This window comes from Anabas testudineus, chromosome 24 (genome assembly GCF_900324465.2).
Source record: "Anabas testudineus chromosome 24, fAnaTes1.2, whole genome shotgun sequence".
In the NCBI taxonomy this organism is placed as follows: Eukaryota; Metazoa; Chordata; class Actinopteri; order Anabantiformes; family Anabantidae; genus Anabas; species Anabas testudineus.
In genome coordinates this window covers 7,566,947-7,593,153 of record NC_046632.1, presented here as the reverse complement: position 1 = coordinate 7,593,153, position 26,207 = coordinate 7,566,947, and the positions used below count along the sequence as shown (strand labels likewise).

The 26,207-nt window shown below is 41.0% G+C and overlaps 2 protein-coding genes across 5 annotated transcripts; one reads left to right on the top strand and one right to left on the bottom strand.

Annotated features, from left to right (window-relative positions):
• Window positions 1-528: 528 nt before the first annotated feature.
• On the bottom strand, window positions 529-19,425 carry dpf3 (D4, zinc and double PHD fingers, family 3). 3 transcript variants are annotated; one of them, XM_026340686.1, is made up of 12 exons: window positions 19,354-19,425; window positions 12,286-12,446; window positions 10,812-10,919; window positions 8,745-8,878; window positions 8,530-8,625; window positions 8,338-8,410; window positions 7,965-8,006; window positions 6,949-7,086; window positions 6,600-6,728; window positions 3,163-3,275; window positions 2,974-3,055; window positions 529-2,821 (listed from the first exon to the last, which is right to left on the bottom strand). In XM_026340686.1, the coding sequence occupies exons 1-12, from the start codon at window positions 19,383-19,385 to the stop codon at window positions 2,754-2,756; spliced, it is 1,176 nt and encodes a 391-aa protein (XP_026196471.1). In that variant the 5' UTR covers window positions 19,386-19,425; the 3' UTR covers window positions 529-2,753. The 3 variants fall into 3 exon arrangements, 2 of the variants coding, with proteins under 2 accessions (XP_026196471.1, XP_026196472.1); XM_026340687.1 differs by lacking the exon at window positions 7,965-8,006; XR_003297531.1 differs by lacking the exons at window positions 529-2,821; window positions 2,974-3,055; window positions 7,965-8,006 and adding an exon at window positions 4,392-5,036 and having other exon boundaries at window positions 3,202-3,275.
• Window positions 19,426-19,925: 500 nt separating this feature from the next.
• Window positions 19,926-26,205, top strand: wdr21 (WD repeat domain 21). Of its 2 annotated transcripts, XM_026341366.1 has the most exons (14): window positions 19,926-19,973; window positions 20,164-20,372; window positions 20,509-20,645; window positions 20,829-20,986; window positions 21,371-21,453; window positions 22,434-22,536; window positions 22,754-22,897; window positions 23,188-23,237; window positions 23,530-23,609; window positions 24,358-24,450; window positions 24,808-24,905; window positions 25,005-25,181; window positions 25,401-25,515; window positions 25,604-26,205. In XM_026341366.1, the coding sequence occupies exons 2-14, from the start codon at window positions 20,260-20,262 to the stop codon at window positions 25,861-25,863; spliced, it is 1,611 nt and encodes a 536-aa protein (XP_026197151.1). In that variant the 5' UTR covers window positions 19,926-19,973; window positions 20,164-20,259; the 3' UTR covers window positions 25,864-26,205. The 2 variants fall into 2 exon arrangements, with proteins under 2 accessions (XP_026197151.1, XP_026197150.1); XM_026341365.1 differs by having other exon boundaries at window positions 19,933-20,372.
• Window positions 26,206-26,207: the final 2 nt, after the last annotated feature.

The following is a 26,207-nucleotide window of genomic DNA, read 5'->3' as shown; positions in this document are numbered from 1 at the left end:
TGGAACTTTTGCCAGTAGTATCTGGAGATGTTGTGGATGTTTTAATAACCTTTTGACGTAAAACAGCATGATAAAGACTGTTTGAACCCGTTTGCTGACCAATGTTACATTAAAAGCTTAATACTGGAAAAGACATTCACATAGATGTGGCCTGAAACTTCTTTGGAGCTGTTCAAGAAAGGCCGCCATATCTTTAGGGGAAAATGAAAGGAACTGATGGTTAGTATGTCTATTAGATTACAAAATGATTCATATCAGAGACAGTCATCTTGGCAAGAGTCATATAAACACTGACTGGCTATTTTAAATAGTGTAAATATAGCTTTGGGTTTCCTAGTAATTTATAAAAAAAAAAAAAAAAACACTTCCTGTAAATATATTTTAAAAACAAAACTGGAAACAGCTGGACTGAAGGTATCTCGCGTAGATGACAGGCAAAGAAAAAAAATGGAAACATTTTTATTTCAACACAAAACAAAATGATTACTTTAACAAAATACATTACACATTTTGAATCACTGTAGACAACAGCATCAAAAGAGAATGACACCAATGGCCATTTTATCCACAATGGAAAAGCACAATAAAAAAAAAAAAAACATTTGCATGTTATTAACACCATAAATCTATGATTGTCAGTGGAAAAACAATATCAAATATGAAGTTGCAGTAATAGAGATGTCCTATGCTATCAAGGCTTGCACACTTTTGTACGTGCGCCTAAGGGGTGTTTTCTTTCTGTCTTCTTTTAAGTTTAGAGTTTATTCCCGTTGTGTCTTCCTGTTTGTGATGAAACCTGGCTTATATAGAGCCCTCACTGACTGCTGTTACTGTTACTGTAATTACAAAAATTAGTTTTGAACCTTTTAGTAGCTGATTTTTTATAAAACCAATAAAACATATCATCCCAAAAAAAATAGCGGAAAATAGCGGAAAATACCAGAAATTGCGCTTCTTCATTAAATGGGTAACCTGTTTAAAATAGTAATGTAGGGAGATTTGATAGTACACACATTGCACACTGATTAATTCACAGCAGTTTGATTCCCAAAGTGTGGGGTGGGCCTTGTGGAGGGGCACAGAGGTATTGCAGAGGATGCTCATTTCTAAAAGTGTTTAGTGATAACATTGAAGTTGAAAAAAACTTTTTCACAGCATAATATTGTAAAAGGTCAAAAGGCGTAACAAATAACACAAACGGACCATTTGCCGACCCTGAACGGATTTTAGTTAGATGTTAGTCCAGCTAACTAGATGTAGTTTTAATCTAAAATTAATTCTACCTTTTTATTTAGTCCTTAACAATAAAAATGAGACATAATACAGTAAAGTACAGTGGTTGTACAGTACAATAAGACAAAAAAAAAAAGACCACAAACAAGTTAATCTATCAAGACAGCAGAACATAATGAGTATGTATTTCAACAAATCGTGACCGTATTTGAAGTTTAATTTTAAAAGTGTATTTCAGAGGGCTGCTGCTCAGACAGAAGAGTCAGATTTTATTATGGAATGAGTTTTAAATATTCCAGTTCAGGACTGGAAAGATTGAAAAAATACTACTAATTTGAATCTGCTACTGTTGTCACTGGAAACTGGATATGCCACGTGAGAACGGAAAGCTTGCAGGGTTAGCAACGCTTGGCAAAGAGTAAAGACACCACCTAAAGAGTCATGGTTATAGGTGTCACCTGGGCTTTTCCTGTTGTGACAAATCAAACTGCCTGTTGTGAAAAAAGCATTTTGCGTTCTTCATTTGGACAGCAGAGACTAATGCATACATTTTCGAGCTGGCTAAAACGTTTTCAACAGGTATAAAATAAAAGGCTTGGGAACAACTGGTTTACAGTAACAAGGATCCCATTGACGGTAACACTGGACAACTCACTGCAATGCATAAATAAGTGTCTTGCTCTATCTAAAAACATCTTTTGTAAAGTATCACATTGAGCACCATGGTTTCCCAGTAACTGCAAAGGTACAGAAAACAGATGTGGATAAAAAAGGTTACCACCCAGCAAAAGCAGCGATCCTCCAACCTGCTTTATCGCTCCATTTCCTCTGCGTTTGGATATAAATTTTACCAAGCTTGACTAAACCTATGAAAGATGGCATAACTAACATTGACTCTGTCCAGATAGAGCATAGGAATGTCACTGTAATGTATAAACACGGGATAGGAATAGAGCTGGAGGGAAAAATTTAAACAAACATCAGTCAAATCCACTCAGGTTTCCCTATGGTGGAGCTTGCGCAGCAAGGGAAGCAAGAGAAACAACTTCGGCAAACACTCTGGAAGAAACGGCTTCCAAATCACACTGAAATAAATTTAAATCGGGGAGTAAAACACGCAGAGGGTTGGGATGCTCGGTTTAAACTTCACATACACATGTCCTACACAGTTTTGGCCATCATCAATCTTGCTTTGGCGTCTCGCCGTTTGCTGAGCGGTGAGGTAGAGAACTGACTCAGTGGCAGACCTGCTTTTGGCTGACCGACTTGTTGATGGTGTTTGCATATGGAGTGTTGCTTGGTTATATGAGAGGTAGAGGATCTCTGTGCCTCACACAGGAAACTGCCCTGAGTCTGCTAATGCACTGGTGTGCGTTGGTGAGAGACAGTGTGTTTGTATCTGTGTGTGTTTGATTCTAGCTGAGAGAGAGCTTTTACTAATGTGTGGGCATGTCAAACAATGATATGTATATGTACAAATATATATATAGTGTGTGTGGAGAAGAATGTCCAGGGTGTTGTTATGCTTCTCCGTATGCTGAGGCCTTGTCCTTTAACAGATCCAGACATAAGTGACAGCTCCAGCTTCCTGTGGAGAGAGAGAAAGAGACGGAGAGAGGCTGGAATATTTGTCCTTCTTGTTCTTATCCATATATAGCCTTCTGTTGTAGATTGTCTCAAACATACAGCACATGACATATATAGTATCACTACACTACAAGTGGCTCTCAGCTGTTGTACCTTCAGGAGGCTGGGTCATCGGTGGCTTCAGACAATACATGTGGTATCCTCTGTCACAGTCGTCGCAGAACAGCAGCTGGTCCTGTGCAGACAGCACAGATTTTGGTTTACTTCAGTTTAATTCAGTCAGAAATCTAGTCAAAGCAACTGCATCGTCAAAGCCTCCCCCTCTTCCTACATCATACATACATCGTTCTCTGAGGTGCCACAGAGGCTGCACGACTTGCACTCGATGCACTGCCACTGGTACGTCCTCACCGCCTGCATCATGTTCTCGGTGAACTGCAGGCATGTTGGGTGTCCTGCGGGCGGACGGCGAGGAGAGAGGAGAACAGTGAAACAAAGAGGAAGACAGGAAGGAAAGAGCAGACGGCCGGAGGAGTTCATGAGCTAGACATGTGGAAGAAGCTTTGAATTGGTTGTGATAGCAGACACAGATAAAGGCTGACACACATCTAAATACCTTTATACAATCCATCAAAAATTGATTTACATTAACTGAATGCATATCTGATTGCTCCAGTGCCTGCTTCAGGCTTTCAGGTACACTGATGATGCATTTGGTAATTAAAAATAAAAGACTACACTCTATTTCCTCTATGCCATGAATTTTCGGTATGTGTGTGTGTCATTTCTAAACATTGTAGATTAAAAGTTCTTTTCCCAACATTGTTCAAGAAAATGATTTAGCAGAGCCGATGAAGTTCAAATGTCGTCCTCTCATTTTTCAAACAGTTGCTATTGCGTTATGAAACTTGAAGCCAAGCGTTAGCTAAGTCTGTGATTCAGACAAATGTAATTGCACCCCACTGTAAATACAGCTGGATAAAATTCAGTATCAAAAGCATTTCAGCCACCAAAGACAAGTGATTATATGTCTGGAAAACAAAACACTAGCGGTGACGTGTGTACAGGAAAGTAGAGCCAAGTATTTTATCATCTTCCTCTAAATTCCACACAGCTGTGACAACAGAAAAGATATGCTGAAAAATAATTCCCTGTCTCAATAAAAACAATTTTCTGACTACTGCTGACATCTTTCATAGCCTCCCCACAGCATCACAATGCTGTCTCATGAGCAGTTATCTGCATTAACCTAGTATCAATGGGGTATCAATGAGCCGTGAATGAGCCGTGATAAAAGATGAACTCATTTGTCTCTGGACTGCGACGGCAGCCACAAACACTGAACGCATTCCCTATCAGCCTCTGTTGGGTGGATAAAGACAAACATGGCCTGCCTCCACAAACTGAACTGAGAAATTGCCTGTGGCAGGTTTAATAGGTGTCCTATCAGCTCGAATGGACACCACTTAGCAGCAGGCATTAGAAAAGCATTTCTACTCAGCACACTGATTAAAGAAAGGATGGAGTCCTTAAAGACAGAGAGGAGCAATGTAGTGCCGATTGGCTCTTACCTCTCAGCTACCTGTCCTGTTTAGCCACTGGAATGATACAAGAGGTCACGTTCATCCCTGTCCCTGCTACTTTAGTGGCCTCTTGTGTAATTCATTCCTTTTTCTCTGGTCCACCAAGTCTGCTATTTACTTTAACAGTCCAGAATTAATGACGTGACAGCTGTCGGGTTTAGTTTTTGATTATCGTCTGGGGAGTTTATTTTCTGCTTATGGAAAATAAAAAAATGTCTTAAAGTATTGAGTAAAATCCACATGAGCATGGTAAAAAATGCAACTATATCCATCAGAGACAGAATGTCCCAGAAGAAGCTGGCTTTATGTATGAACATGGCCAGCATCTCTTCCAAGAATTCCAAATAATCCCGGGAGTTTTCAGATGAAGGAGTCCTTAAGGTGAGCCATTTTAGTCCAGTCTGTGTCTTCAGTTTTCCAGTGTTGATTTTTCTGATCATTTTTAATGCCACAAGGTCCAGCTAGTCAAGATGTCCCCTTATCAGCTGTCTCCATCATCTGAAAACATAATGTCTTCCAGCTCGGCGTCTTCAAAGCCATGAAACGTGGAGGCCTCGCTGTCTGACGCGCTGCCGAACAACTCTTCTGGAGCGCTTATCTTCCTCCCATCCTTCTTCCCTCCTCCTCTTCCAGCTACCATGAAAACATCAGCGTCAGAGCAACACACAGACAAGGCCACACACTCTCGCAGCTTTTCTATCAAACTCTAATGCAGTAAACATCTCATCTCGGTGAAATGAATATTTCTACGCTGTTGCTGCTTGGGGATGGCTGAGCTGATTTGAGAAATATCCAGTAGATGTGGCTTTGGCTAGTGTGTGGTGGGGGAAAAATAAGAGGGAAAGAAACAAAAATGCAGCCAAATGTGCCTTTAAGAATAATGCATGACAACAGAGCAACAAAAGAGTGAAGGCATGTTGTCTACAGGCAGCAGTCCTTACTGATGAGGCTGACATGGAAAAAGCATGCAGAATGGAAGCAAGCGGTGGAGCCTGTGAACCAATATAAGTTTTAAATAACAAAACTTGAATGAGTTCCAGCAGCTGGCTCTGAATTCTCATAGTCTACAAGGCTCATTGATAATCCATTGAAAATACACTGTACCAACACAAAAGCTCAATTCACTGGACAACAGAGATGTCTAATAAAGCACACATCATCATTTACAGGCAGCTCTTTATATTTTAGCAGTTTTGTAACAGCTAGACTGAACTGTGTCAACATTATTTTTGAAACTGATTAGACTGAATGTAGCAACAATCGCGAGGCTTCTGTTATTAAAAAGCAATTAATTAATTATTAACCCAAATAAGATTCAATCTGCTTCAGATTTTTTGATGATCAGGGTGTTTCAGTGTATGTGGAAAAGATAAACATTGCAAAGAAGCAAGAAATACACATGAACGAGATTGTGGGTAAAAAAAGTAAAGTAAAGAGAAACAAAAATGAGAGGCGTAGTACATTAAGAATAAAAGTATGAGCCTAGAATACAACTCATCACTAAGAATCAAAATTATTCCTTAAGGGAATAAATTCCTGTGAAAAGTGAGATGAAAATACTGATATTACTCTCATGTCAGTATGGTTAATATATAATCTTCCCAGAGGAGACAAAATCATACCAAAAACTTAAAAGCTTAATTATATCTTGCTTGTTTAACCTTTTTTTAACTTCTTTGTAGTCGGACCCATAAATGTCAGATACTGTACAATATTAATATTATTTGTATTAATAAGAGTGAGAATTTCATCACCATGGAGCTGTGGAGAGTGGGAGCGTATACTAATGCACCCCGAAACCAAACATCACAGTAGTATGGTCAACTAAAGCTGAGAGATGTGGTTGTGTAATTAATTTTATCTGTGTTTAAGGAGTGAAAAATGTCAAATTAACAAAGAAAACATGAGGTGTCTATGGTCTGTGATATCTCTGGCTCAGCACTGCACATAGTGCTCAGTTTACTCTGCGGGTCCCATCCTGCTGGCGTTTCCAATGTTTTGTCTGGTTCTCAATCTAATGTCACTTCAAGTGTCAGGACTCCTCAAGCACCTCTCCGGCTGGCTTGCTTATTGCATACTTCTAAATCCACTGATTTTAAACAAGACAAAGCCATTTTTAATGGTGCAAATGGTGATGTCAACACACAACCTTGTTGTTTTATGAAACCCTTCAGACTGTGAAAGCTGGGCACTCACCGGAGCGTCCACAGTCAGAGCAGGACACCAGCTCCTCGGCCTGGCCTGTCTTCCTGTTGGAGTCCTGGTCTCCAAGGCAGAAGTCACAGTAGTCGTTGGGGATAATGGCACCGTCTGGACCCTTCTGAGCTGTCAGGAGGGACAAGCACATGTAAAAAGTCGAGTACACGGCCTGCTGTCATTTCCTAGTTTCCTGACAGCTTGAGACCATCTGGGTTATCCTAAACTGTGATTTGGAAAATATTATTTGTGTGTGTGTGTGCATGTGTAACTGTGTGCATGGCAGTTTTAGTCAGGAAATACACTGAGACATGTCTCCATCCATTTTTAATCCTGTGTAGCATCTTACGTTTATGGTTGTCAGAGCTCTGTGGAGGAGATGGAGCCATCTCCGTTTCCTTTTCCTCCTCACCCTCCTCCTCTGCTAAGTGAGTGTGGGTATAGTGGTAGCTCAGGCCAGGACGGTTCTTGTAGCGCTTTCCACAGACTGAAAGCAAAACAGCACAGCTCTATTAGAAACATGTAAGACTTTGTGCAACATACAGCATTTAGTATAGTGGAAAAGAGTATACTAAGAATGAACTCTCAACCCTGCCTAAAGAAAAATGAAAGATTTAATGCAACATCAAATTTGCAGATAGTCCAACTTACTGTCTGGTTTGATGTTTGCACTCAAAAATCAAGAATACAGTTAATATATTGAGTTCTGCCTCTACTCATCTACTCCAAGTTACTTAAGTGCAAACTGCGTAGCTAACTACTGTCTATTTAACACAGAATTGTTAGATTTGACATCACCATAAGTGTTATTGGCTACTGATGACATGTAAAAACCATCAGGTTGCAGACTCTTTCCTGTGACCACAACAGAGCTGAAGCCATCGTAGAAATTCTCTGTCTAATCCATTCTTGGAGTGACCAATTAGCACAAAGCCATCACGCCATAGATTCTTTTCTGTTGCTCCAGCTGTTGCAAACAAAATGGTCCCTGCAGTCTAAGCATTTCTACATTGGCAACATCTGTGGATCACATCGCAGCTATAGAGAGATCTAAGAAACATGCGTCCATCAGTCCTGCACTAGCTGAGCTGCTGCAAACACGGCATTGGTTGCATGCCTTGCAGTGAGCAAGCATTAAGGAACATGGTGTAGCGTTAGTGTCATGCAAAGGCTTGCGCTGCAGGAAGAGATGCCTGGATTAGCATAAAGGATTGAAAAGCGTTAGATATCATCAGATGATATAAGCATTCAGCCAGCCATTCCCATACCAGATGCCCATGAGCAAAAAAAAAAAAAAAAAAAGCCAATCATAAAAACCAGTCCACGGAGCCCCTAGAAAGACAAGATGGTGACAGGTTCAGATACCTTCTTCAGCCTTTTTTGAGTTATGCTTTTGTTTGTATCTATCTGGAACAGAGAAGACACAAAAGGAAACCATAAAGGAAAGACAGAAAGAGACACAACATGAGGATGAGATTCATTTGTTCGAGGCTCAGTCCGCTATCTCTATCCACGCCCTGGCATGCTAGTCAGGACCCGATTGTCTTATTTCATGCTGCAGAGGACCGCTCGTGGAAACAGAAGAGAAGAGGGCTGTCACTGGAAGACCAGAGAATTCAACCTGTGAGGTGGGTTTCTGGATTGTCTTCCCTGAGTTTTAAGAGACACTGTGTCTGGATTGCCAATGATCACATGATGCCAACTGACATACACAGAATCAAGCTTTCTACGCTCTTACTGTCGCAGACGTAAGGTTTGTCCTGGTCGTCAGCGTTAACTGGCTCTGTCCTCCTGCGGCTTGATCCTCTGTTCTAAAAAGAAACGATAAAAGCATGTTAGCTTTTAGGTATTATTCAGCACTGTGTAGTTTTGTAAAGTAAGCTGTGTTTTTTCTGTCTTTTACACCCCACACACATAAATACACACTCACTTTGCCTCTGTTCCTGTTCTTTCTTTTTGGAGTATCCTGTTCAAAATCTTCATCATCATTGAAACCTTCCCCGTTCTCCTCTGCCTCCAGTACTCTCTACAGAGTTCAGGGTCAATATTTAGACATTAAAGGATGATGTTAGGTTTGCATCCACAAACAAACAGATCAACAAGCGCATTAAAATGATACAGAACATCCATAAAACACACAAGCACCTGTATTTCCATTAGCGTCTCCTCTTCTTTACTGAGGCTGTTTTTTTTCTCCAGCAGGTTATCCCCCCTCAGGAGGGCCTCCAAGGCTGTGGCCTCCCCTGGGGTCCCCTCACGCTTAGGGGCCAGCTCGGCTTCTGTGTGACATGTCAATCAATTTTTGTGTCATTTGTAAAAAAAGAAAAAGGCTGCTTGATTCAATATCAATAAAAAGATAAAGTGCACCAGGTGTGATTCTAAATTAAACCTTTCTTTCGTCCCCTGCATATTTTAATTTCCGCTGTGATGTACACACTGCAGCACTGACTCTCTGTCCTCGGCTTTAACGCTAGCACAAGGATCAAATCTAATGAAAGCAGGGACGTGATAAGAAAGTCAGTGGGTGAGCGGGACTACAGAGGCTGTAAGATACTCTTATTGAATACAGAGCTGTTGTACCGCTGTGCCGCCTCTTTTTCCCTCCTCCTCTCATTTCTTTGTGTCTGTGACTAGACGTTTCCTTTCTCCCCTCACTGTAGCCCTCACCACAGCCCCTAAACCTGTCTCCCCAACACGCCATATATTGTATGCCTCCTCTTTCACCTCTGTTCTTTGCAAACACCCTCCTCGTTTCTCATTTTACTCTCTGTATATGTGTAGAGAGTAACTGGAGCTGAATGTTCTGCTCTGTCTGCAAAAGGAAAAACACATCCTCCACTTAACCCCATTTTAAACACACACACACACACACACACACACAAACAAATCATATTTATGTGAATTCACTCTTGAGCTCCATGTAAACACCATCACACCCCTGACATCAATAGTCAGAGGCACAAAAATGTATTTAAATAGCCTTCGATGCCATCGATGCTCACTTATGTGCTTCCAACCCTCATCAATAAACAGGGAGTGTATACTAAAACAAAAAGCAAAATGGCTGCTGAGGCACAACCCCTGACTTGAGTGGTGCAATGAAAATATAAAAAAGTAGAGCATCTCCAAAAACAAGAAATTTAATCCTGGTTTCAAACACTTTCAAAGCAACGTTGTGACAGAGCCTCTGCGTATCTTCACACACGCAGACAAACCCCTGCTCAGGAAGCATTAAATAAACATAAAGTATTTCCAAAAGCCTGAGAGGGGAGCACTCACATTCCTCTGTCGTGTTATGATAAATATCTGGGCCAAAATGCAGAATTGGCTCTCAGAAAAACAAAACCGTAGACTTCTGCTTTTTCACTATCAGCTAAAAAGGCTTTCTTGTTAAGTGCAATGTAATATAACTTTTCTTTCTCTTTATGTGCTTTAATTGCTTGTTGGTTGCAACTCTAGGGAGTTTCTTTTCATTTTTTTTTTCCTGAAAATGACTTTGTCCTCTGTTTAAAGCTGAAATGTTCTTGGTTGGAAAGCTCTGGGGTATTATATTGCGTCTGGAAGACAGTGAGAGAGAAACAATAGTGTGGCAAAGCAGAAACAAAGACTTGCCTTTATGTCTCCCCCTGATCAGGTTCCTGGGGCATTCCTTTGCTAAAATCCCCTATAACACACACTTATATGCATGCATGGATGCACACACACACACACACACACAGAAAAAAGCACTCGCGTCCACCTCATAAGAGTCGCTTACATTCTAATGCCTCATGGACAAATAATTATAGAGGCCCCGTTAGGGTGCTTCCGTGCTGCAACAGAGAGTGAGAGTCATGTGTGGGGCTCTCATATATATGTGTGTGCGTGCGTGTGTGTGTCTACCACCAGAGAACAGTGAGAGGAGGCATTGATTTAGAAAAGAGAATGAACCTGGAGACCTGGCGAGAGAGACGGGCTAACCAGAGCCAGATGGTCAGATAGCAAGCATTAACACCACTCAGCACGTTTACAGCTCTGTGCAGCTATACAAGAGCGTGGAGGGCACAAACAAAACATGTGTAACCAATAAAGTAAAGAGAGGTTGATTCGAAAAATGAAATGGTGTGTGTTGCATGATCAGTACTGCTGTAGCTAAGGATTTTTACAGTGTATGTCATTGTGCCGCACTCCAATGTGTGTATACTGTGTGTGTGTGTGCACTGTTTGTCTTACCTAGTCGTAGCTCACACAGCCGAAGCTGGGGATCCAGGGGAGGGTGGAGTCGTCTCTTCTTTCTCCAGCAACGAGCTGGGTAGGTATACATCTGTCCCGCTGCCTGGCCTGGACACACACACACACACACACACACACACACACACACACATGGATATATAGTATATGTAACAGACACAGGCACACAGGAAGAATTTTAACAACCACTGGCAGACTGGCTTTTCTTGACACTTAATATGCCCTGATTTCAGTGCTCAGGCTGATGGTCATTTTTTCTCAGTATTCAGCCATATCCATGTAAAACTGTTACAGTGAGCATGGTTATATTCTATTTTACTCCAATTAGCGCATTCGGTAATATTACCATTTCAGTAAAGCATGCTTCTCTTCGTCTCTACCCTTGTGTACCCTTACCCTTCACAGTCCACCATTAGCTTAGCAGGAGATGGAGATGGAAAGACAGATTTTTTTACGTCTACATCAACAGAAAAAAAAAATCAAGAGATGGAGGGGGCATGGATAAACCCAGAATAAATGCATATAATGTGAGTTAGGTCTGCCACAAAGTATAGGGTGTGGCCTGAAGAGCTTTGCATACAAGATGGAGAGCAGGCTATTTGTGTCCAGTAAAGAGCAGATTGTTCGCTTCGGCTGTATGGGAGACCCAGATGTGCACAAAGCACTCTGACGGCTTGTCTCAGGGTAAATCAGCAAGCAGTAAAATTACATTGGCCATTCATTGTAGCAATCACACCTATATATGATTTTTTTCCGAAAATAATAGTTTAGCGTATTGGAAAATATGCTTATTCATTTCCTTGCTGGAAGTTTGATACCAGTCTCGTGTTTGTACTATAAATATGAACTCTAGTCAAGAGCTGATCATTTCAAACTAAGACTGGAAAAAGGGTTCCCTGGCCATCACAAATGCAACAAGAGTCACTTTGTGTGTGTGAGTGTTGATCAGTAAGCTTGAGAGGTTCTGGTAGGCAGTTTTTAAAACTTTGGACAGAGAGGACATCTCTGTAGTGTTGTATGGTCTAAGTTAACCAGTCTATGGCTTTCACCCTATATAAAATGAATAAAGTAATATCCTGGTAATGGCTTAGTATAAGCAATGGATAGTAATTAGAGGCCCAAAAATACATATAATATTGGCTAAAGCTCCAGTAATTACCTGGAAACGTGATAGTTTCTGTGTAATAACCATGACAAAGAAACAAAACAACCTGTTTTTACTTTATTTTATAGTAATATCTTAAGTGATAAACATGGACGACATGACAGCTCCCCAGAATTGAAGTCATCTTCAGCCACGGGTGCAGCACAGGCCATAAACACTGTCCCCTCCATGGTATAAAGAAAGTGAAGGAGAATGCTTCACTACTTTCTCAAATCTTTCAACTGTTGGCAAAAACTGAAGGAGGATATTTCCCAAAATCTCACTGAATGGAGCCTTTGCAGTCTTTCTCACCTGGTTGTCGGTGCCGCTTTTCCATCCAGATGTAGCAGTTGTTTTGTGCAACCCCAGTCTGAGAGTCCAAGAAGGGCATGCGCACACTACGCTCAGCACACAGACGAGCATTGTAGCTACGACAGTGTTCAATGGCCTCTTTATAGAACTGATCACCAAGTCTGTACACAGATAGAGAAACAAGAATGCAGACCGTCAGAGGCCTCAGCTGGTAAACAAACAAAACACAGAAAACAACCGAGATAGAGATCAGATTTTTTTAATGTAATGCAAAGCAACATTTTTGTCTTGCTTTCAATCCAAGCTATTTGGAGCATGCAACACTGATTTATGTTTGTCTGTGAGTCATTCCTGCTGCTGAACTCCTATTAGATTTTTAATGCAAATGGCATGTGTTGGGCGGTTGATGATTCGGTATGGTCTATAAATCAAGTATGAAGGGGCCTGTTCAGTCCCTGTAACAGACCCAAACTTCTGTGTATAGTTTGGCTGATTTTTAATGCATACATTAAAACAACTTAAAAGAAACATCAACTCCTCAGTCCTATACAGGCTAAAATATGGGCTGAACACCTTTAATTCATACATACAGCCAATGACATTAAGTCATGGAATCCAACTGATACACGATTATGAGTGTTGGAGCGAAGTCTAAAGAAGGGCATCAAATCAAGATGAGCTCACTTTTGCCACAGATGAAACATCCACCTTGAGTAGGTGTAGGTAATTCTATTTAAGTCTTATAGCTGAAATCCAGGTAGGAAGATCAAGGAAAGCATATTTGTAATGGGTTTCATGGGAACACGTGGTTTAGTTCCAGTGGCAGTGAACTTAAAGCAGTGTTTTACTGTAGTAATATCTGTGTGACTTGCTACAGTATGTACGATATGTCTTGTTTGTGTGCATACATGTCTGTCTGTCTCCCTGTCATCCTGTCTCTCTGACAGGACGAGCAGAGACGGGAGCTTTGTGGATTCTCTACACAGATATGTAAAGAATGTCAAGCTGGACAAAGACTAGCACTCTGGTGACACTGAAGCTTACAAAGATGTGCAGTGTTTTTGAGGTGGAGGGAGTAGAGAAGTGAAAGAGGGTGGGGCAGGAGTGTGAGAGGTCGGAGTGAGTAGCAACGGGGAATGAACCAGGTGTTGCATTTGCAGATGTAGGTGAAAATTCAGAGGGGGGCACAGGTATGATGACAGTGTTTGACTTGCAAAAGAAGAAACCAACATGTGAACAATAAGAAGGAGCACGTGCAGTATTGCTGAAGGTTACCATCTCACAGCTGCGTTATAGAAACTCATAAAAAGTGAATTATAACTTAACGTTGGCTCCTGCTGCATCTGGACAGTGAACAAACACAGACACAAACCAGATACTATAATGGGACAGTCAAGCTACTTTGCATGGAACATTATCAGGGGAGACACTGAATAGTAGGAAAGTGGCTTTGAACTGAACTACATAAGAAGCAAGCCTGAAGAAGCCGCTACACGAATTGCTCACACATTTGTTTATGGAGAAAGGTTTGTATTAAAACACGAAGATCTAGATATCCTGCAGATGTGCTGGAGTCTTAATGCTAAGCTTATCTAACCCCCCTCCTGGCTCCAGCTTCATATTTGATGGTCAGGTGCAAACAGAAGCACAGCGAATACGTGACCTAGTGAAGTAAACCTAGTGCAACACTGTTTGCTTAACATTCAGGCTTTAAACACACGAGGTGGTTGCTGGCTGAAGGAGTCATACAGAAATGAAGAATGCAGCTGGTATTTATGGTGCCACATGTTTTTATAGCACGGCAAACCAGCAGTCACAGTGATCCAGTCACATCCAAAAGTCCAGAAGAGACTTCCTCCCACATAACTCCCACTCCCACGGGTAAAGCATTATCTCTGCTGTCACTATCTGTTACCTGAACTCAAACATGTAGACCTACAGGGGTTTTTTCCTCGTCTGTCTCGTTCCTGTCTTCCTCCCTGTGTCAGCCCATATTGCCTGTATGTTTCTGTCCCATTTCCAACAACAAACTCTGCGTATAGCATCCCCAGGCAGCTTCCTAAACTCTTACGTAAGCGTTCATGCCTGCTTGTTTGCCTGCTGTGTATTTGTGTGTCTGTATTGCGTGCTTATGCATACTCATAAATAAAGAGACACCGTACGTGCATGCATGTGTAAGCATGTGCAGACCATCTAAGTGTTGCATATTCTAAAATATCTGCCCCCACATCACCCATCCGAACCCAGTTCAACCATCAGAGATTGAACTGTGCTCCTGTTTGTACCCTGAGTACTGTATGGCTAATCCTAGTGATGGCGCTTATGTAAGTTTAGTTTTTCATGTCAGGGAACAGATTCCTCTTAGCCAGCAGCAGCTTCCTGGATACTGATGGAATCTGCAGTTGCTATGTGTGTGTGTGTGTGTGTGTGTGTACTGAGTGTATACCACTGATTGTCTCAATTACTACCACAGAGAGAGGCTTTGTGTGTGATGGTCACTCTTATCACTGCCAGCAAGAGCAGCAAGCTCATGCTAATCGCTCACAGGTCAGGGAGAGGAGAGGAGAGGAGAGGAGAGGAGAGGAGAGAGGAGAGGAGGGGAGAGGACCCTCTCAGCGTTTCACTCCACTCTTTTGTTCTGATTGTACATCAAACACTGTCATCCTCACAGGTGCCCATGAATGATTTATCACAGCCAGAGGATGACATCACTGGACAGATGAGGTGCTAATCTCATTTGTACTGAACTTAAGATGAGCCAATAAGGTCTCTCTCTCTCTCTCTTTCTTTCTCTCACACACACACTTAGAGACTTACAAATACTCAAACTTGCATTTAAACCTTAGACCTGGGTAATGGAAGCTCTATTAATCTGCCTGTGTTTGGATGTCTGCTGCCATTACTCTCCATCAATCTTACCCTCATGTGTCACATTTTTCTCTCTTTCAGTTCTGTATTACTCACAGCACCTTCTCTTCCTCCAAATATAATAATTAATCAATGACGGAAATCATCAGTAACCCCATAAATCACTGCCATACTTCTCTCCACATTTGTGTTCATTTCTCTACACTGTTTCCTTCCAGTTTCAGCAAGTTTTGAGTTCCATGTAACACAGCAAAGTTGTAGTAGTTGTTGATTATTTTTTAATCAACAGAACATTGAAACCACTGAGCTCTTATAATATGCATATTATAATTGATGGATTAATGGATCCATACTCTGCTCTGTCTCTGCAATTATTAGCAGCCCAATTCTTGAAACATCTTTAGATATTCTTTGTTTCACATTAGTAATGGTGAGGCGGCAGTTCTTCTATTTTCCCACCGCATACTCAGCAGGACGTCAGTATTTACACAACTGGCTGCTGCACAAATATGTGGTTCATTTGACGAATTTGGAAAATGAAGAAAGAATCAAATAAAAAGACAAAAAGCACACTAATGGGCTGATAATAGCCTGTTTGACGGACTTTACTCGGCATGTCGGACTGTTGAAATGTTGTTTGCATGACCTCATTCTCAACACTGAGTCAGTGGTGAAGTAAAACGGTGTACTGTAACTCTTTAACAACACAAGATCAGCAATCAGGCTGACATGTAATACTTCATACAAACAAATCTTTCCAATAAAGCTTTCCTTTCTGCCCACTAGAACATCACAAAGGGAATATTCCAGCACAACCAGTAATATCTAGGAATGATAGGGGTTTACGACAAAAACAGACAAAAGATAGTGAGACGAGATGAGGTCCACCTTTGGCTAGGAAAGTAAGAAGCTCAGTATGTGGGCACTGATAGTTATCTTTGCGGCACTTTGTAGGCTGAGCACAGGGTGAAGCAGAGAAGAGGGCAATGCAGAGGAGGAGCCAAGAAGGAGGGCAGCCAAGAGGAGGGGTTCTATATGTCTCGAGGCACACGTGTTCCCTTTCAAATGTTGTCACACTCATTTTCTCTCATACACATGGATGTGTGTACGCACGAGTGCACGCTCTTTCACACACACACACACACACACACACACACACACACACACACACACACACACACACACACACACACAAAGAGAATGAAAGACAAAGGTGCAGAGGGCAGTTGAAGGGAGGAAAGTGGAGAAGAAGAACAAGCGGTTAAAGAGGAAAGGGTGCTGCAGAGAGGAAACCGATGCTGCTGCTGCTGCTGCTGCTGCTGCTGCTGCTGCTGCTGCTGTTGTTGTCTCGCTCTGGGGGTGCTGGGGGGTTTGGAAAAGGCCTGCTGTAGAAGCTGAGTGCGGGTGAAGGAGCATGAGATGGAGATGTGGGGTTTAACGACAACTCACTTAAACTCAGCATGAGTTCATCGGACGAAATGTGAGCGAATGTGTGTCTCCAAGGCACATTCTCCAGACACTTTCCTACTAACATACAGTCATAAGCCATATCTCCACTATCCTCTTACAAATCAACATACACACACAAAGAATACACAAGGAAAGAAACATGTGCCTGTTCCATGTGCAGAACAGAAAAAAGGATTGATCACTGCATGGTGCTTTCCCTAAAAAATGTTCCTGGCCACTTAATTCCCCGTGCCTGGAAATCATTCCCGGACATTCCCACTCACTGGGCTCAGAGAGACAAAGGCCAGGGTTCGCCCCTGTGCTGATGGTGTAGTACAAATATATGCACTAAATGCAGCCAGACAGACGACCCCCTCCACCCCACAGACCCCAAACCTCCATCACTCACTCATGCTCCCTCTCACGCAAATTGGGGGAGGGGCGCGTGGCCACACACACAACCACGCATGAAACAAACACACACAATCAAAACACACAACTCCCCAGCCATCCCTCCAGCCCTCCACCCTCTCTTTTACATTTCCCCAAAATCTCACCTCACATTTTCTTCAATCCGTATGCAAACGCAGCCAAACCACTTTCCACTTGAGCTCTTTGGTTCCTCGTAATTCCAATTATAATGATAAGAATAAAAAGGCAAAGGGACAGATAGTGTACATAAAATGCACGTAAACACATCTGGGCTTATGAATTATGTTGCTTATTTGTAATACCTCTCATGTTAGACATAATTTAACCCTTTTTCCACGGCCTCCCAGGTTTCAAATCACAAAGTAAAAAAGTGTAAAAATTGGAATTTTTTAATCAAACTTAATCAAAAAAATATACATGGTTAAACATGAATAAGTCTAGAAAGCCAGACGTATTTACTGCCAGCTGCTGACGGTTGTAATTCATCTTTCAAAGCTGAGAACTGGCAAGAGAGGAGGGTTAGATTATTACTGCATCCTTATTGGCTGCATATGATCTACCAGCCACATCCTGAGGACAGAAGACAAGTCGCCCCCATTGTTTCAAACAGACAGCGGACTCAAACAACTGTGCTGCCTGGAAAAAATACCACAACATTATTTCTAATTGTAGTAACTGATATGTTACTTCATGCTAATTCATTCACTACTACGTGATTGTTTCAGAATTATCATACTGGATTATATGTATGTGCCTGAGTCCACACATACACACATTGTTTTCCCTTTTTACAGATATTGGATGGGACGGGGGAAAGTCCTGCCACATACATATGAAGGACAGATGGGGTTCCCTCCCTCCATCTCTGCCCCAGCATCAGTCCGTCCTTCTTAACATGTACCTCTTTCCCTCTCTCTCAACAGATGGACCTAAGAAAATACTGGGGCACTCCTAATCTGCTGCTCTACATGCCCAACTAAAAACAAACACACATACCTACATTCTCTACAGCCTAATCTGTTTTGATAGACGACGGCAGCTTAAAGCCTTTTTTCTTTTTTTAATTTCAGGCGCAGGGTGCAGTCAGTTTTTGGCTGTCAACAAAGAGCTCTACAAACGAAAGCATCATGAGTTCTCTGTATTTGAGAAACATTACACCCTCTTTCCACTCCTTCTGAATATTATAACAGAAAATATTGGTTGCATATTGATGGCTTTGTACAAAAACCATATCAAGATGAAGAGCAGATGACTAACAGTTGAAAAGATCTCTTTATGCTTCCACAAGCTACTGCAGGTTGGCACATTACTTACAGTGCAGTAAGTGAAAGATGTATACATCCTTTCATACATATACTGTATAAATACATAAAGTTTCTTTCTTGCTGTCAAAACATTCTTTGTTTAAAACCTTTTAAAAAGCAGATTTTGTGAAACTGAAACTGGAAATTCTCACTCCCCTTTGCCAATAGTACAAATCTACTGTCAGTCAAGCAGGAAGACAGACAGATCCATTCAGTAACATAAACTCAGCTGAAAGTATGAAAAAAAAATCTTCGCTTCCATTAACGACTGGTATTATAGGTCAGAAATAACTTGGTCTGTGACAGACTAAATCAAAATGAGAATTTTCAAAATACTTTTTATTTTGTATTATATTACAAAGATAACATGTATGTGCTGAAGCTGATTATTAGGATCTGACACTTGACCTTTTAATACCTGCGCATTTTAAACTTCAGGTAAATTGTTCGGCCCCTAAATCAGCGAGATACTGCAGATTTCCTCGAAAGGGAACGAAAGGTCGATATTGTATAAGGAAGAATAATGTGCACTGTATACACCCGCTTGACAGCCGCAGCAAAAGCTCGGGCAGCGCAGTGAGTTCTCTCAATATGACATAATGTGACATTCATTTCAACAAATTATCGATGCTAAATCACGGAGAAAGATCCTTGAATGCATACTTTAAGCACCAGGCGCGTTTATAAAGCTGAATGGGAAAAACTGCAACTTTCTGTCCAAATTAAACCAAGAGCGTGAGAGTCAATGTAGACGTTTACGCGCGGTTTGGGCATGTTTTCTCTGGAGATTATGCATGAGTGCATGCTTTTATATTAGAGTTACACAACCCAGCAAGTAGACAACGGTACCTGCAGATTGCACACACGGACATTGTCTAAGAACATGACAAAAGTCTTAATTTTCTGATCCATATTTTAACGCGCGTTAAACCCCCTCAGCCATCGTATGCGCCACGCCGCCACTTCGTGCAACAAATCTATTTTTAAAAAAAAATGAAATATTAAAAACACTTACGATTTTAGGGGATTATGAATGACAGTCGCCATGTTCCTACAGGACTGTAATGTAATATTCCAAATCTCGTAGCGTAGTTTGGGACCCTTACGAGAAAAAAAAAAGAAAAAACACAACAACCAATGCGGTCCTGGACAGTGTGCTCGCCACCAATACAACATCAGCATCAAGACATTGGGCGTGGCTTCAGAGAAATCTGTCAAAATCATTCCCAGTGCTCATGTTTTAATAATCCGATGAAATAAACCTGATAGAGTATAATCGGTGTATAATAACATGTATAACCCCTTAGTACTGGTTAGATTAGATGTTTAAATGTCTGCTGATGCAAGTCACTGCTAATTACTGTATGCATTTATAATTAATTACTGAGCATTAGTTAAAGGTGCAGTAAAATGGACCCGAGTACACAACTTTTTCGTATTTGCAGTTTATATCGTCTGTCAATATGATGACGTTTAATCTGTATTGTTGTTGTGCGTGACTCGCAGGGTCATAAAGAAATCAACCAATGAAGAGGCTTCTACGTCACACACTTTTGTCCGCACACGGCCAATGATTCGCTTTTGGAGGCGGGACAACATGGCAGCAACTTATTGTACAGCAGCAGTTAGCATGAGGTACTGAAACTGTAGAATAATATCAGTTTAATAAGGAAATAAAGATTCTGTAGCTTTATCGTAAGGCGTATGTGTTTACTAATTAAAGTCGTCTTTACATATTAAAAGTCTAGCATCATTATAAAAGTCGCGAAAGATGTGTCGCTAACACAAGCAGAACAGTGCTAACGATAACCACTTGCTAACTTAGCCAACAGGTAACACGGTGCGTTCACTGACTGCGTCCCCCCTCGTGAATGAAAGACAGCGCGGTGTGAGGATTAGTTTTGGGGCAACAACACTAAAGATGAAGAAGTGGAACTGCCGAGAAGGACAGCGACGAAACCGGCGACAAGCTGCTGGTCATCAGCAGGGAATGTACAGAGGCACCAGGCAAAGATCAACACAGGACGATCAGTGGTATGCTAAGTCATAAACAGACACAGGTTTGAGGTACTTAGTTTAAAGAATAAATGTGTGTGTCAAAGGTCATACTACCCACGCCAGTGTTAATAATACTATTAATACTGAATATTTCCTTCGTTTCTTCTCATAGGTATAGACATAATGATGCAGCACGATTACATAGAGCATCTCAGAGGAGTTATGATCATCAGTCTGCCTCTCCTTCTTCTTCATCTTCATCCTCATCCTCATCTTCTTCTTCCACCAAGGCCAGCAGCACTGCCCCAGGTCAGTTGTCTGATACTCAGCCCTGTTCCTAATCATATTAACTGTAGGAGCTGCTGTGAATTAGAAAAAGTTACAAATATGTCCAATTAAAATAAGAAATGCGTTTTAGTATTGCGACTGTGTTCTTTACCGTAGACCAATGAAAAAGATAATAATTTTGTCTTTGTCCTGTTCTGTTGTCAGAGCTGCCTGGATTTTACTTTGACCCAGAGAAAAACCGTTACTTCCGACTGTTGCCAGGACACAACAACTGTAACCCACTCACCAAAGAACAGCTGCAGGAAAAGGAGAGAGAGAAACAAAGAAATAAGATGCTTGCAGAGGATGACAAGCCCAACAAAGTAGGTCTACTGTGGTGGAAATAACCTCCTAATTGTACTACTTCTGCAAATTTGTATGTTTGTAAAACAAACTGAGTAGAGTGGAGTGCAAATTGAAGTTTGTATGCTGAAGGTTGGTTACTCATATATACAAACTGAGGGAACAGTGCAGGGGAATTGTTTGAAGAGCACTACAACAGAGTTACTAGTTTGTCATGTCAGCAGATGTCCAATATTTCTGGACATGAAATAAAGTTTTTTTTTTTTAAACTAAAAGGATTCCATATAAAGAATGATGTATTTTTCATCGACAAATAGCTAGGGGTACGCCATGTTACAAAACATGCAAACACACTGTTGGCTGATGGATTTCATGTCTATCTAATGTTATCCCCTTCTCTTTAGAAAGCCCCGAGAACAGGACTGAATGCTTCACTACTACTTCAGAAAAGACATCTTGGACTGTTACCAGAGAACTCCTATTGCAGGTACTGTATGACTGTGCACATGCATACACAGTTTTTTAGAGACTTCCCAGCCACTAATAATGATGCTAATCCATTTTGACATGGATTTCAAAAAGATTATCAAAATATTATTTTCTTCGCTCCTTATAATTTTTCTGCCTGTTTCTTCGCTCATTAACTAGTCCTCAACACTTTGTCGTAAAAACGTCATTCAACGATCTAAACCTCTTTAGGCGACGTGGTATTATTTTTCACATTTTCAACTTTTATTCAACTGGGAGAGTCATTGTCAGCTTCTTATCAACTTTCCTCTTTTCTTCAGCTTCCTGTATTTTGAGAGGTCTGATTCTGTTTAAACTGCTGCGTCTCAGCACTTTTCAGTTAGCAACTCTCTAAAATCACACAGCTGAATCAGATTATGGGATCAAGATCAAAGTGGTTGTTGTGGCCAAACAGGTAAAGGGGTCCACCACCAACTATGAGGCCGGGGGTTTGATTCCCAGCCCATCTGATAACTTAGTTGTTTAAGTAGCTAAACTGAATAAAATTATTGTCCTCTATGCAGACCGGGTATCAGACAGCCATGGGGGCTACATTTCAAGTCATTTATATTAATATGAGCTCCCACTTATGACCTTGCAACTTTCAGAATAAAAGTCTTCTTTAATAACAATAACAGTCCTAATTTCACAATAAAAGCTGTCTGTCGTTAATTTTTCTTTTCACTTTCCTTGCACCTTATTTTCCTCTTTTGCTGCCATATGTTTTTGGCCTCACCTCTGTCCATCAGTTTTATGTTGTTGTTTTGTTTTGTTTTTTTCAACTTTATCTTATGGTCAACTTTTTGGTGTGTTCCTCTTTATCAACTTTCTTTGTGATGTTCTTTTAGATAAAAACTTGCACACACAAGTTATTGTGTGTGTGGCTCACATTGTGAGATACCTGAGAGGAGACTGCAGAGTGTGATATTCAATGTTACCGTGGTTACTGTGTGTCACCAGGTTGGCCCATGAGATTAAGGTCAGTGGAATGAGACGCCACAAACTGGAGATTCAGAGCACAGACAACAGCAGCCCCAACATGGACAACTTCAGGCTCATAGTGGTGAGAAAACCTTAAGGCTAATACATTACTTCATACTGTGGACAGAGTTTGTGGTTAAATAAAAGTTTGTCTTGGAAGCACACTGGCGCTAATAGTTAGTGAGCATGCTACATAACTGTAACATCACTGGTTTAAGGCTAAGCAGGGACCATCGTTGCATGTCACACCCTATCTCTCTTCCCCAATATTTTCTGTCTGTCTGCCTTGTCTTTCTCAGGGAGACTCTGCATGTGAGCGAGTTTTTACAGTCAACGATGTCTCTCACGGAGGCTGCAAGTACGGCATCATGAATTTCAGCAGCAGCAGCCAGGGCTCTCTGTCTGTGGAGATGTGCGATAACCTCTACTTCACCAACCGCAAGGTGGGACTGTTGCAGTACAACACGACCAGTGGCTCCTAATACAAAGATATTTATAAATAGATATAGATGCATCACATCTACATGAAACATTTGCAACTCTGTTTGTTTTATTGTCTTTTTTGAAATATTTATTAAATAACTAGATTCATCTCATTAGAAATGAGGTGGGAATGGCCTTATTCCATTTAATACCCATTGTATAGCATAGAAAGATGTGGAGAAAATGTTGCATTTAAGTGTTTTTATTTTAGCATATTTTGACACCTCTGCTCTTGCTGTATGTGTTTCAGGTGAATTCTATCTGCTGGGCCTCAGTGAATTACCCAGACTCCCATGTGTTGTATCCTTCAAGATGTTTTTAAATTCTTAGTGACTCTACATGTTTAAAAACTCCTGTGCTGCATTTGTTCCATAAGAAAATCTCTATGTTTTGCATTATTGACTTTAATATGAAAAGAAAAACACTAGAGATATCTTCATTAGAATGGTTATATAATACAAGTTGTAAAGCACCATTTGTGAAATATATTCTTACTGTCACACAGTAATATTTAAAGTATAGATTATTTTAGATTTAATAACTGTCTTCTATGTGGTGGATGCAGATTGTATGTTCCTTAACTCTCTGTTAGGCTGTGTCTGGTTGGAATGGCAGACACCCCTGGCTGTGTCAGTCTGCTTCCTGCTTCCCTCTTCAGTAATTCCAACCCCGGTTAGTTGAAAAAAGATTTACACAAGTTTATCCATTCATTTTCCCAACTGCTTTTCCTGTTAAGGGAGGAGTAGTCAAGCCAATCCCAGTTGTCACTAAGCGAGATGCAGGGTACAACCTGGACAGGTCACCAGTCTATCACAGGGCCGACATTTAGAGACAGACAATCATTCGCACCAATTGGCAATTTTTAATCACATATTGACCTAACTGCATGTCTTTGGACTATGTGATGGAAGCTTGAGTACTTTGAGAAAACTCCCACAGACACAGGGAGAACATGTAAACTCAACACACTAAACACAAAAAGCCACCTGGCCCACCAGTGGATTCATATTCCAGTCCTTCTGGCTGTGAGGCGATAGTGCTAACTACTACTGGTCCTCGAGGCACACTGTCCTGCTGGTTTTCCAACTGTGCCTGCACTTACAGATTCTGATTGGCTGAACACAACTGATCCAGGTAATCTTCATTGGGTGGGACAGGGATGGTAGAAAAACAAGCAGGACAATGTGCGTTTAGCATCAGGGTGGGAAACCTCTGCACTGCACTGTGCCACCCTCCACAAGTTTATCATTTCAGTTTAGCCTTTCAAAGAAGAGAATGTAGGTACTGCAATATTTAGTCACACAGCTATGGTTTTGAAATAGCAGCTTTTCATGGATAATTATGGTCCACTTTAGTCCATGAACCATTGTTTGTTTAACCCTGTATTGACATTTCTTAAATTATTCTCCTCTCTCCTCAGATCAGCCAGGGATGCTGTGTAGCTTTAAGATATCATCTGCTTGGTCTTGTGCTTGGTGCCTCAACCCACAGTTTGACAAAACGTTCAGCACTGGTTAGTTCTATTCTTATTACAATCGCCAACACTGGCATCAGATTGTGCTTATATTAATATCTATTATTATCTATAATGACAGTGTCTTTAATTACTTATTGTGTTCTGCTCAGAAACAGAACTACACCACACACATTACATCAAATAATAGACTTTAACAGTAATTCTCCAAAACTGGACAGATTTTAAAAAGACATCTGTATCTGAGACAGATGTTCCAAATTTCAGTTTTTATTTCAGTCAGTCATATAGTAATACAAGTTGTATCAGATCTGCTTATAATTGTTGACAGCTACATACATTTCATCTTCTCAAAGTAAATCAAAATTAATTCTGGGTCTTTGCATGTGCTGGCAGGCCTTTCTCGTAGGGTGATTGTGAAAGATGCAGAGACGGGCCGAACACAGACGTACTGCGTCGGCAGTGATGTTTTGGCTCAGCAGTTTGCCCTTAGGGTAAGTTATTTGTTCAAAACAATTACTGATTGTTTAAATTCACTGTTGTGAATGTTGCGTTTCTTTGACTAGGACTAAAAACCTTCTTCTTTTTTTCAGGTCCCTGTGCTTTTCAATGGTTGCAGGTCAGGGGAGATCTTTAGTATTGACCTGCGACAGCGTAGCCGCGGGGATCAAAGCTGGAAGGCCACTCGGTTCCGTCAGGAATCAGCCATCACCTCTGTCCGTGTCCTACAGGATGAGAACTACCTACTGGCTGCTGACATGCTTGGCCAGGTCAGGTTTGGTATTAAAAAAAACAGATGTTTCACAAAGCAGGTCACACTTGTAGCCCTGTTAAAAACATGGGGTCTGCATCTCAAGTGCTTGCATGAACTGCATGTATTTGAGAACCTTTAACCCCAAACTACCATGTATGAACAATTAAATTATCATTTAAAGCCACATGGATACTCTTACTGGTTTAACTGGTGTGTTTCTTTCATCGATATGCAGATCAAGCTGTGGGATGTGCGAGTGACAAAGCCAGTGCAGGAGTATAAAGGACACTATAATGAACATGCCTACCTTCCTGTCCACGTTAATGAACATGAGGGCCTTCTGTTAGCAGGTAGGATGTACTGTCAGTATATTTTCTACTAGAGACAGATTGATTTCCAAAGCCTACACTCTTTGATCTATCTGTGTTATTCCCACAGTGGGTCAGGATTGCTACACAAGGTTATGGAGTCTGAAGGACGGCCACCTACTGAGGACCATCCCATCACCACACCCGGCTGCAAACGACTTGATCCCAAGCATTGTCTTCTCCTCCAATTTGGGTGGCAGCACGGGGCTTCCTGGCCTGCTCATGGCTGTTAAACACGACCTGTACTACTTCCCATACAACACAGACTATCAGGAAAGAGAACAGCAGATGACTAGATTTGACAAAGCTTCATCCCCAGATGATTTCTAAGAACAAGGACAGCACATCTTTTGCCAAATGTATAAATTGCATTATAGTCATATACAAAACCTATACATGAGTGCATACAGTTGCTACAGTTAGACATTGCTTACTGTACCTGTTATGAAATGAGTGCACATCACATTTGATCTTGACTTTGAATATAAACTATGATCTGAATTTGAAAAGAAAATTAGTTGTTTATACTGTAGAATGAACTTTTCATAATTGATCATGTAAAAAAATATTAAACAACTATCTAATGATTCATCTCTTAAATGACACACAGTGAGTTTAATGCATACTGTATGAGCATACATGAACATAAAGGTATTGATTTGTTCCATGTGATA